This window comes from Acipenser ruthenus, chromosome 5 (genome assembly GCF_902713425.1).
Source record: "Acipenser ruthenus chromosome 5, fAciRut3.2 maternal haplotype, whole genome shotgun sequence".
NCBI classification, from domain to species: Eukaryota; Metazoa; Chordata; class Actinopteri; order Acipenseriformes; family Acipenseridae; genus Acipenser; species Acipenser ruthenus.
Genome location: NC_081193.1, coordinates 87,545,534 through 87,557,816, shown reverse-complemented (window position 1 = coordinate 87,557,816; position 12,283 = coordinate 87,545,534). Strand labels below are relative to the sequence as shown.

Below are 12,283 nucleotides of genomic sequence, written 5' to 3'. Positions count from 1 at the left end.
TACTTATCTAGCGTTTTATGAAAACAATGGATTATACAGCCAGAGGTCACACAGACACCTTTGTGTGCATGTGTTTGTTTAAAAGACTGCTGCAGTAGAGAGTGGAAGTACTAAATAAAAGGGAAAGGGCAGTTTGAAGAACTTTGGAACCTCTGGGAATGAACATTCTATTCTAATAATAATCACCAGTTATTATATAGTGGACCACCATCACAAAGCGCTTTACAAGATGCAGTAACAACAAGAAAACCCATAATCATGACCCCATCCACAGAATTTCTGTATAATTAAAATTCTTGAATAACAACAAGTTTACTGCACAGTGTCTACTTTTCTTTTTAAACAGCTGAAGAAGGGCTTTTGCCCGAAACGTCCTGAAAATAAAAGATTTTTTAATCTTTTGAACCTTTTGTGTACATTTTTTAAAAACCTATTTCTAATATATATATATATATATATATATATATATATATATATATATATATATATATATATATATACACAGTTGTAGTCAAAAGTTTACATACCCCAATGGAAATGTGTGATTTCTAGAACTGTCTCGAAAGCAAATAATTATAGGAAAAATCTTTCGTAGCAAAAGTTTTGCTTTTGTGGATGAGGAAAAAAAGTTACAAGAAATAGATGTCGACAATTATTTATTTCAGCAATTATATTGCAAATCTAAAAATGCTCATTCAAAAGTATTCATACGCTGACAAGGAAAATTTAATTAATAGCTTGTTTAGGCACCTTTAGCAATAATAATCTCTCTTAAACGATTAGGATATTTGTCAATGAGCTTTTGGCATGATTCTTTAGTGATTTTTGACCATTCTTCAATGCAAAATCGCTCCACTTCATTCAAATTCCGAGGACTTCTCTTGTGCACAGCCTTCTTCAACTCATACCAGAGATTCTCAATCGGATTTAGATTGGGACTTTGACTAGGCCATTCCAGAACCTTGATTTTATTCTTCTTTAACCATTCTGAAGTAGATTTTGATGTGTGCTTTGGATCGTTGTTGTGTTGGAACGTCCAGTTGTGCTTTAAACCAAGTTTTGTAGCGGAGGGTTTCAGATGATTGGCCAATATCTTTTGGTATGTTATGGAATCCATTTTACCATGTATTAGAACTAAATTTCCTGTGCCATTAGAGGAAAAACAGCCCCATAGAAGGATATTACCAGCTCCATGCTTGACAGTAGGTATGGTGTTCTTTTCTTTGTACGCCTCACCAGACCTTCTCCAAACGTAACGACTATCAGTGTGACCAAATAGCTCGATTTTTGTTTGTTTCATCCCTCCGCAAAACCTTTGCCCAGAACTCCTATCCATCATTCAAATGCCGTTTTGCAAACTTTAAGCGATTGTCCTCGTGACATTTTCCTAAGAGTGGCTTTTTCCTTGGCCTGCGACCATTGAGACCTTCACCATGCAATACTCGACCTATGGTTGAAATGGAAACCACAGTCCCACCTGCAGCCAATTTACTTTGAATATCTTTGGCAGTCAATCTCTGATTGTTATTAACCTTCCTCACAATTCTTCTACTTGTTCTTGGTGAAAGAACCTTCTTTCTTCCAGACCGAGGGAGCGTTGTGACAGTACCATGAGTCTTGTACTACTTGATAATAGAGACAATAGTTGAAATTGGGAGACTCAAATGCTTGGAAATCTTCTTGTATCCTTCTCCAGCTGTATGACAATAAATTATTTTCTGCCTAAGATCTTCAGGTAGCTCCTTTACTTTTTCCCATATTGACTTATTGGTAATGATAGAAATCATCCTATGCCTAACCCTTTTATACTCTAAGAATGTTCACCTACAATCCAGCATTTTCTAGGCATTTTTTCTAGAATTAGGTTCTGCATTATCATATTGAAATTTCTAGCACCTTGTAGACAATGCTGTCATACCATCAAAGGGTATGAACACTTTTGAATTAGCATTTTTGGAGTTTTGCAAATAAAATGCTAAAATTAAATAATTATAGACATCTATTTCTTGTAACTTTTTTTCCTCATCCACAAAAGCAAAACTTTTGCTACAAAAGATTTTTCCTAAAATTCTTTGTTTTCGAGAAATGTCTAGAAATTATAAATTTCCACTGGGGAAATTTATAATACTAATATGTTGTTGTTGTTGTTATTATTATTATTATTATTATTATTATTATTATTATTATTATTATTATTATTTAATCATACAGAAAATCTAAAGATGTTCATCCCAAAGAAAGTGACTCCGTTGATACATATACTCACACTAAAAAGCAAGGAAATTGATTTGACAACCTGGGCTAGCACTGCATTGGACTTGCCTACTGAGGGGTTCCGTGGATTACTGTAGTGTGAAAAATTCAAAGCAGAGAGTGAAAAAAACATCCAATAAATCAAAACGCCTTTCCCATTACATTCACTTCAACATCATGGGAAAGAAACCTTGGGTAAAATAAATGAATCAACACTAGAACCGCCGGATTTTTGAACGACCTAGAACCTCCACGTGGTACATTTTTAAACTATTTCGTTATGAAAATGAAAAACATACTATCGGATACAACGCAAAAGTTTTATTCATGAACATCATAGCTAACATTTGCATCGCAGAAACACTATTTTCAAAATGAGAGCATATACAAACAGTGAAAAAATATAATAAAATATACATTTAAAAACAAATGGGTATGTACATATACCCGTGTACAGGTGTAAAGAGGTATATGTACATACAAAACTGTAAAGCTGAAATCATTGTTTCTAATACTACATAACATATAACACTACTTCCGCTATGACGGCTGCATTGTACTCTATGGAGGAGCGTACACGTCTGCCAGCTGACTGTGCCTGCAACCAGGAGCTGTGCTGTAAACACAGACGCAGTTCCATTGAACACTATTGTGTAAACAGGTGTAAACTGGTACATACAAACCTGTAAAACCGAAATGTTTTTTTCTAAATGTAATATTAAAAAAAATAATATATAATATACGTTTCATATTAGGCACATTAAATTGTTATCCTATCTGTCATTTCGGTTTGCTGTGTGCATCTGAGTGCAGCCTGCTGTATTCTAATCAAAATGCTACTTTCAAGATTAAATATTTCCTTCTGACACATTCCCAGTTGCATTTCAGGAACAAAACGAAGGATTGATGTCTCCGAGGTACACTGAGAAACAAAGCAACTAGGCTTTCACTGAGTTGGCATCTTGGTGCAATTGTACAAATCCACAATCATAGCAATCTCTGTCTCGTAGTCAGTCTACAAACAAATAAATGCTTGAAATAAAAAATAAAAACACGTGTGCTATGAAGAGGGGGCGAGTCTTGTTTGCTGCATTTACAAAAAAAAATTGAATATCTTACATTATATTAAAAAAAAAAAAAAAAAACATGTATTGTAATGCATGGGTCACATTGAACCACATGGCGGTTCTAAATGATTATAACTTTATAATTTTTGCGATTCTGGCTATCAAACGTCGTCTGGATATTTAATTCATATATTTAGGAAAAGTCAAAACCGGACACACACATACGATTTACAATGGAAGAGTGTGGCGGAGTGTCCCGGCCCTATATTTAAATGTGCACTATTTATTATTGTTTGCGGCGCGGATAAAAGCGCCGCGTATTTGTTATTGTTTTTATATTTTAAAAATCTCGTGAGGATGCGTGGCTGATCAGCTACTAATTCCATATGTGGTCGAGCAGCTGTTGAGTGGCGTGTGAGGTGACGTCACGGACCAGGAAGTAACAGAAACAAAACAATGGATAGGCGGGTGAAGCTGAACGCAACGGCGCTCAGCGTTTTATTAACTAAATAAACCAAAAGATTTAAACAGAACAAAACACAAAACAAAAAGGCGCGTTGGACAAACAAATAGAAATAAACAAATAAGCGTGCTGGTTTTACCACCAGCACGATACTTAGCAGTTGTTTTTAATTTGTTTTCTCTCTCCTCTCTCTCTCCGCTACCCGTACTCTCCTCTGTACACTCCACCCTGCAGAACGGACAGCTGTAGGTTCTTATACTCTGGCCGAGGGGTTAACTAGCTGTTAATTATCTTATTACCCCTCGGCCACAGTCTGCACGCGTTTAGTAAGGATGCGTGACTGACAGCTAGTTAAATAAATCAGTAGATGATCAGTCACGCATCCTCACGAGATTTTTTAAAATATAAAAACAATAACAAATACGCTGCGCTTTTATCCGCTCCGCAAATAATAATACAAATAATAATAAACAGTGTAAATATAGGGGCGGGACACTCCGCCACAAAGAGTAATTAACATTTTAAATCCAAACTGGGTCAAATTGACCCGCATGGTGGTTTTAGTGCTCTGGCTAGGCATGCTTGCTGCACTAACATTCACCCCACAGTAGATCCTGCTAAATGTAAGTAACTGTATTGAGGTCCTTTGCCAGGCCAAACAATGGGATTCAAACTGTGCTTCCTAACACTTCGATTAAGCTTTTTGCAGCCCTCTCCAGTAAGAATATAGGACTTCCATCACACAAATACAGAAGTGATTGGATAGCATAGCTGCAGTAGCCTCTTCATTTTCTTATCTTGAACTCTTTCTGCATTTCATGTTTCATTTCTATAGTTTTTATTCGTGCAGACTGGAGCTTGGATCCCTGCTTATTTGCCGTTTTGGTAGATTCAATTGAAACGTAGTCATATTGATTAAGGGCTACAATGACGTTGCAAAACAAATCAATTCTGATCATTTGGAAACCACAGAAGCACGGTCTAGCTGTTTGAAAGATTCACGGTTTTATATTAAATGGTGCACAGTGCATCTTGGGGTAAGGGCCTTGATACTGTAGGTTTGACCCTAATTGCCTCTCATACAGTAGTTGTAATCAAGTCTACTTTTAATTGGAGGAAAATAAAGTAAAATGCAGGAATGGAAGTAAGACTCCAATCACATAGCAGTTTCACCCATCCCAGGTTTTATTTTGTGTTTGATTAGCCCCAGTGCATACGTAACAAGCTCAGGTGTGTCTTACGAGGAATGGATCAAACTACTATGCAATGGGAGTCTCATTGCCATCCCTGAATGTGTCATTCAACTCAACAACAATCACAACACCCACTACAGAATGCAATACAAAAAAATGCTTTTTGAGACTGGTTTGCAACACTGTTGAACAAAACAAACTGCAGTTTGAAATGATAGCAATAGATGACAACAAGGTTGGCAGTTACGATGTCTACAGCCGAGCGCTTCATAAGGAATTGAATATCCCAGGGTATTTTAATTTCTGTCATTTCTGCCTAGTGATCAGAGTGTAGCAGCTAGGCTAGGACACTGCTGCTGCCTTCCCTGTCTGGACAGTGGTGCTGGCAGGGCCAACATTCGTCTCATAGGGAGGGCTGTACTGGGTGCTACGATTACAATGAAACAGCTGAAAAGAAGCACCAGCATGAATATTCACAATTGAGAGGATGTGCACTGCATCCAACAGTTAAGAGGATTCTAGTACTTTTGATGTTTTGAGTCTTTTTCCGTCGGCCGTATTGATGGATGAAAGAGATTTTCTGTTTCAAATTCATAATAATAATAATAAAACTAATATTAACAGACCTTTTTAATACACGCTGCAGTCTGAGGTAATTAGATACAGGCTTTTTAGTAGCCCAGGTGTGTGACAAGTTCAAAGGCAGTTTCTCTTTAAGGAGAACATTAATTTGCAAATGTGTGATTTTAAAGAAAGGTTATAAATGTGGTGGGTTCCCTGTTAGAATGGAGGAATAACCTAAATTCTCACTAGCGGAGAGGGCAGGAATGGGGATGGGGTGGGGGGCTCTTTGTATTTGGGGTTACCTCTGTCTCGCACGGGACCCTTTTTAGGTTTTAAGATTTATAAACTGGTTTGTCTACTGATGCTGGGGTGTTAAATCTTGATAAGGATCCTCCTGAAGCAGAGGACGACGGGACACCAGGCAAGCTGCGGGCTGCTTTCCGTGAGTTCAGAGTTAATCGTAGGGGGAACTTCGGGCCAGCTGTGCAGGAGGCACCGTCTAGTGTCAGGCTAGCTGGAGAGCAGAGGGCAGCCCAGGAAGCATCAGCAGCTTCTACTTCAGCACCAGCAGGACACCCCCAGGAGAAGACTGCGAGCCAGCCCTGAGACACTGACACACATCCTGGGGAAAACACAAGGCATAGACCACCTTCCATGCTCTTAATGCTTTGTGACTCTGACCTGTATGAATTCAGAGATGGTCAGAGTTTGTCCTTGTGATGGCCGTCCCATTGTTCTGTTGCCAGCAAGATATACCCGGGGTTGTTGGTTCATGTTTTATTGTTGGAAAATGATTGATATGATCACGAAGTGGAGATCACGCATGTACGCACGCATGCTCGCACGCATGCACACACAGAGAGAGAGGGAGAGAGAGAGAGAGAAACACTGACATTGTGAACATGCTGTGTGGAAGGCCCCTATCCAGCCACACAAGGAAACGTTAGTCAGTGAGTGTTTGACTTCATTGACACCCTGTATCTCTGCAGGACCAAGGTTGGAGATCCCTGCCCTACTCTACACAGCATTAACATGCCTCTTTCAAAGAGGCTTCTTTTCTTTTCAATCTTTTAATAAAATGATGGCTCCATTCAACAGCACAGTTATTCACATTATTGGGTTATTTTGTTAGTTTTTTGTGCTTATTTATTAAAAAGTGTGTAAACTGGGATGGTCGTAATATTAATGTAATATTTCATCACCTCACTGGTCCGAATGCCAAGCAGTCATTTGTATGAAGCTTATTTAATCAGTCCACGGCATGCCTTTGGTATTCAACACGTCTGATGTAAACATTTAGTGTATTGTTGTGGCGTTGCCATAGCAACTGAAACTTCATCAATGACTGTTCAGACCTGTTGCTGCTCTCAGACCCTCTCTGCCTGCCTCTCTTGAAACTACCCAAGGAAATGGAACTAATGCATGAGGGAGAACAGGTGCCTGAGCCGCAGATCCCTGGTGCACTGGCACAGCCAGCTGTGTCTCAAACATGTGCACAATCTAAAGCTCCTCTCCTGTTTCATTCCATACCGCCCTCTGAACTACATATTGATACTCCGGTCATGCCTTCCTCCTTTTATGAGAAATACACGCATGTGCAAAAAAACCCAAAGCAAGACATTTCTCCCTCTAAAAAACGGGGTCTTTTAAAAGTATGTGCCACCTGTTCTTGAGTGTGTAAAAGTGAAAAGTGTGCAGCCAGGTATTTCCAGAGGTTAAGGAATTTGGCAGCAAAAGTGGTCTGTGTTTTTAGTTTATTATTCGGACATTGCAGCACGTGTTGAAGTGCTGAGTGCGCAGTTCAATTCTTACTGTAAACAAGGTTTACCCGTAAATAAGAACTTCGGAACTAAATAAAACTTCAGTGGTTAATGAATCTTTATATTGTCATTGTCCGTATAGAAGACGGTGAAGAATGTTGTATTCAATTAAGATGTTCAAGCTGACCCAAAGAAATTTGCATGAAAAAAACAAATGAGCCACAAGAAAAATGTATTCTTGAATTGAATGTTGCTTTATAACTCTTTTTTGCAATGTTTCATAGGCACGAGTATAGTGTGTGTGTGTGTGTGTGTGTGTAATATATAATATATATATATATATATATAATATATAATATATAATATATATATAAAAATTTGTGTGTGTGTGTTTTTTTCAATTTTCTTTTCTGTTTGTTTCGTCTCCCCAGAGTGCCGGAGATCTGGAAGACCCATGGTAGTCTAGGGAGATAGAATTAAAAAAATAAATAAAGAATGTTCTGAATGAATTATCGCAGAAGAAATCTTTATTTACATTTTTTCTTCAATACCAAGGAGAAAACTCAAAGGATGGTTAACATTAGGTGAGATGGATGTCCGGACAGACGGAAGAGCATACAAGTTGGAAAAAAACGTTTTTACACCAGTTTTGTTCGTTTTTGTGTTTTTCTGAATTAAAAAAAAAAAAAAAAAAAAGATTTGCCACTACTATATCCAGTATTCATTGCACACCCTGGACTTTACTAAATGTCATCTGGTACCCGGCTGTTGGATGACAGTACCAGCTGTCGGGCAGGTGAGATCCAGAGTAAGCCAGGGTGCCAGGGACTCCATTTCCACTGGGCAGACTCAAGCATTCTCCTGTCACAGGACATGCGCATGTCAAATCTCAAAGGGGCATCACTTGTGTAGGGTTTAAAGGTTGAGCGCTTTTGCCCCGCTGTTTTTCCTGGCTCTGAGGAAACATGCATGTTGCCCAATCCCTGTGCATCTTCTCTCTGCACTGTGTTTGATGTTGCCTACCTACCACTGGCTTTTGAGATATGATTGCATCTGGCCTTAAAACAACAAAATGAGTAAAATTATACACACAATATAATAGGGTATTTAGTTCCCATACATGTTTACCAAAGCATGTGCACAGTAGTAGAGGTATGAGCTCTCTGCAGAACCTTTGGGACAAGCTAAATAGGTTCAGTTACGCTCACCATGATGTCAAATGTAATTTACTGTCTCTTGTCTGTCTGTCCCTCTTCTCTTCCTACTCCCTCTCCTTCTCTTCCTACTTTCTCTCAGCCCCCCTCCCTACCCTTTCTTTCTCTTCCTCTCTATCTCTCTCTCCCCCGTCTCTGATGCAGAAGTTGGTTCTCACAGTCAACTTGCCTTTTTCTTATAATATTGTAATTTGTGGTTATTTTTTGTTTTCCATGTGGATTTTCTGTATGATAACTTCATCATTATTTTAGTTTATTTTATTAGAATTACACAATTTTTGTTTTTGCTTCAAGATGAAGTCTTGTGTAATATGGGTATTGTTTGGTTTGCATTTATAACAAACGCTATATATATATATATATATATATATATATATATATATATATATATATATATATATATATATATAATGTAAAATAAATAAGCAGAAAGCTATGGGATTACTTACTGTGTATAGAGTTGAAAACAAATTGCAGCAGAAAACCCCAGAAGCCAGCAATTTGTTTTCAGTGGTTCCGTGACTCTTCGTTTATTCTGTAAAGGACGTGGTGCAAAAGTGGTTCATATATAATGTAAGGTACTTGAAGATTCCTAGTTTGATTCTATTTTTGCAATAACCTTGATTTTAGTGAATGATTTTGAGATGTGCATGTACTGAGTCCACATAATGGTGGTGATGATGATTTGAGGGAAAGGGAAAATATGTATCGAAGAAACAGACGCTGGGGCTAAGGAGAACAATGAATGTATTCATCTGTACACAATAACATCGACGATGCTGGGGATGCCTTGTGAAGATTTCTTTCTCTTTCATTATGATGTCAATCCCCCTTGTGTGTAGTTTAAGCTGAGTGTCTTTAATTGGATTGTATGAAATTGAGTTCATTGTCTTCTTGTTCTTTTCTTTTTTGTTGCTCTCCCTCTTTCTGCTCCTAATTTAGGTCTGTGTGCTAGAACACTGCCTGTATTTAAAAAAAAATAAAGTTTGAAAAGTCATCCTTTTTTGTGCGCACTGGTGCCTACAGTCACCTCCCCCCCCATGTCCCCATGTTGTTGTTTTTTTTGTGTATCTATGATTATTGGTATATAGTATAATTATTGCCACAATATATTTTATTTATTCATAGATTTTAGCCTTGTAAATGACAAATGTAAAAATAATAATTAATAATAATGGAAAAAAATAATGTTAGCAGGTGTATTCTGTATCCTGTGATGGGACTTGTCTGGGTTGTAGGGTAGGGGGATGGAGAGTACAAAAGTGGATTGGAACTCGAGTCCTTTCTTGTACTGATAGTTCCCAGTATGATATTGTGATGTTTCATCCGATACAGTGGACATAACCACCTTGTTATCTTCAATAAAGGATTGCTAAAGACCGTGCCTCGTCTCCTTACTCTAACCAGTACTGACACACTTTCTTTTTAAATCCAGCAAGAGGAAAATCATTTTCCATTCGGCTACGTGCGGAACTTAATTGCCATGGATTGGTACTCGATTGTAAGCTGTGGGAAGGACCACTGCTTTTTTGAAATCAGCACGTTGTTGAATCGATGAGGTGCAGTGTACTGTATTTCCCACCTGTCTTCAGTCTAGTTGATTCAGATCAGTGGGCATACTGTATTTATACTGTGTTCGACTCCAGTATATTTTGCAAGCTGGCAGTGTAATGAAATGCACACGTTTTCACTTGCTTGTTTCCACACAGTGCATCCTTTCTGGCCACACATGAGCTCTTATTAGTTTGTAATCCCTTAGCACAGGCACAAGGGGGTGTAAAAGCAATTCATAACAGTGTTAAAAGTAGAGGGATCAAAACCTCAACATCAGCTTCTATGGGTTGTAACAGACAGTTTGGCATTGCTTTATTTCTTTATTTTTTAGTTCTATAGTTTATGATAATAAATTAATGTTACCTAACCACCAAAATGCACCGCCTTCCGTGTGGACAACTTTACTGGATTGTTCCCTGTCTTATAAATCAATTTTATATGAAATACAATAATGAATTGTTCATGTAGTGTTTGTGTTTTGGCTGTATGTTGATGCTTAAATAGTGTTTGATAGGCATACAGCAAGCAAATATGTGTTAAAAAAAAAACAAAACAAAAAAACATTCTAAGACACACTGTACAGTAACTAATATATTTAATGCACTGTATAGCAAGGTCCAACATAAGTGTTCGAACAAAGGCCTCCTTTCGTGGATTAATATCAAACCAGCTTCCCCACTCTGAAATCACCACAGATCTACAGTGAATACCAGTGCTTTTTAACTGACAATATAATTATCATTCCTAAGCAGAGCAGGGTTACAAGTTTAATGAAATCCGACCAGGAGCATGTTCATGATAGGGACCCAATGTGTCAGAAGATGGGGTTACAGCCAATGCAAGCGTGTAAAGAAGATTAAGAAAACATTATTCATACCACAGAGCCCTTTGATGTATACCGTAATAACAATGTCACTCCTATGTACAATTTATAGCTGTATCAGCTGTGAATTGATTAAGAAACAGGGATTTCGTAGTTCATATAAGCTTGACCAGCGAAGGTTTGATGGTGATGATTATGATGATTAGATAGTCCTGTCAGAGCCAGAATTAACTTCTTAAATGAACCTGCCTCTCCAGACTCAACAAGCGCACGCAATAAGAAAAACGCATTTTAGGAAATCTGAGAGCACTATTGTGTTGAAAAACACACTTACCTGGGAAGCATTTCCTTTTAACTTGTGAGTGGTGTGTATTATCCAGTGCTAAACTGATATCTTAATTGTAGTGTGCAGCTGTCAGTCGGTATGCAGCTGCAAAAGGAATTAAACTGGGAAGGTATGTGCTGGAAGACAGGTCATGTCAGCAGGATCCTCTGTGCATTGAGAGCGGCTTTATAAAGCTGTGGGTGTGTATATGTATGTATATATCAATATCAATCAATCAATCAATCTCTATTTTATACAGCACCTTTCATAGCGGACCACCATCACAAAACGCTTTACAAGATTTGTGAGGAACAATGCATAATACATGAAATACAGTGAAATATATATAACACAAGAAATAAAAAGTTAATTTACTAATAGTTTACAAAAAAATAACGCAAATGACCAAAAATGTGTCGTTTTAGAAGAAACAAAATGAGATAATGTATAATATAGAAGAATAATGGAAATTAATTGGATAAATAGACTCAATACCATGATGCCTGAAGGTTTAAATAGAAAGGAATAGTAGATTGTTAACTATGTAGTAAATTAAATCACAAACACATTAATAGATTTAAACAGAAATAACTAAGTGCAGTTACCATGGCACCAAAAGCCTGTAAGTGGCTCCACTGTTTGTTTTCAAACACACTTTCCCTTGACAAAGGTATGTCAAACATAGCGAAATGTTGGGAAGTTGGTTCTTTTGAGCAAAAGCTATATATATATATGTGTGTGTTACTGGAAGGAATTAAATACATGTTAATGTTAATAAACATCACCTCAGGTGAGATTATTAAACTACACCCTTCTCACAGGAAAGTTACAGCTTTAACGCTTGTATTTTTCTTCTTTTTTTTTTATAAATGTAGTCGTTGCCAATTATTTTTATTATTTTCACCCCAATTTGGAAATGGCCAATTATTTTAGGCTCAGCTCACTGCTACCACCCCTGCGCTGACCCGGGAGAATGAAGACGAACACACGCTGTCCTCCGAGCGCATCCTGCACTCCACGTGGAGCGCCTTTACTGGATGCGCCACTCGGGAGCCCAAACGTTTGTA

At 37.8% G+C, this 12,283-nt stretch overlaps 1 protein-coding gene across 3 annotated transcripts in view; it reads left to right on the top strand.

Moving 5' to 3' along the window:
* Positions 1–9,893, top strand: part of LOC117402298 (protein phosphatase 1B-like) — a 63,624-nt gene extending 53,731 nt beyond the window's left edge. For 2 of the 3 annotated variants that reach the window (XM_034003296.3, XM_059024718.1), the window contains exons 6-7: positions 5,928–6,178; positions 7,732–9,893. In XM_034003296.3, the coding sequence (XP_033859187.2) occupies positions 5,928–6,146 (219 nt within the window). In that variant the 3' untranslated portion in view covers positions 6,147–6,178; positions 7,732–9,893. The remainder of the gene's footprint in view (positions 1–5,927; positions 6,179–7,731) is intronic. The other variant, XM_034003297.3, reaches the window with a different exon arrangement.
* The last annotated feature ends 2,390 nt before the right edge of the window (positions 9,894–12,283 follow it).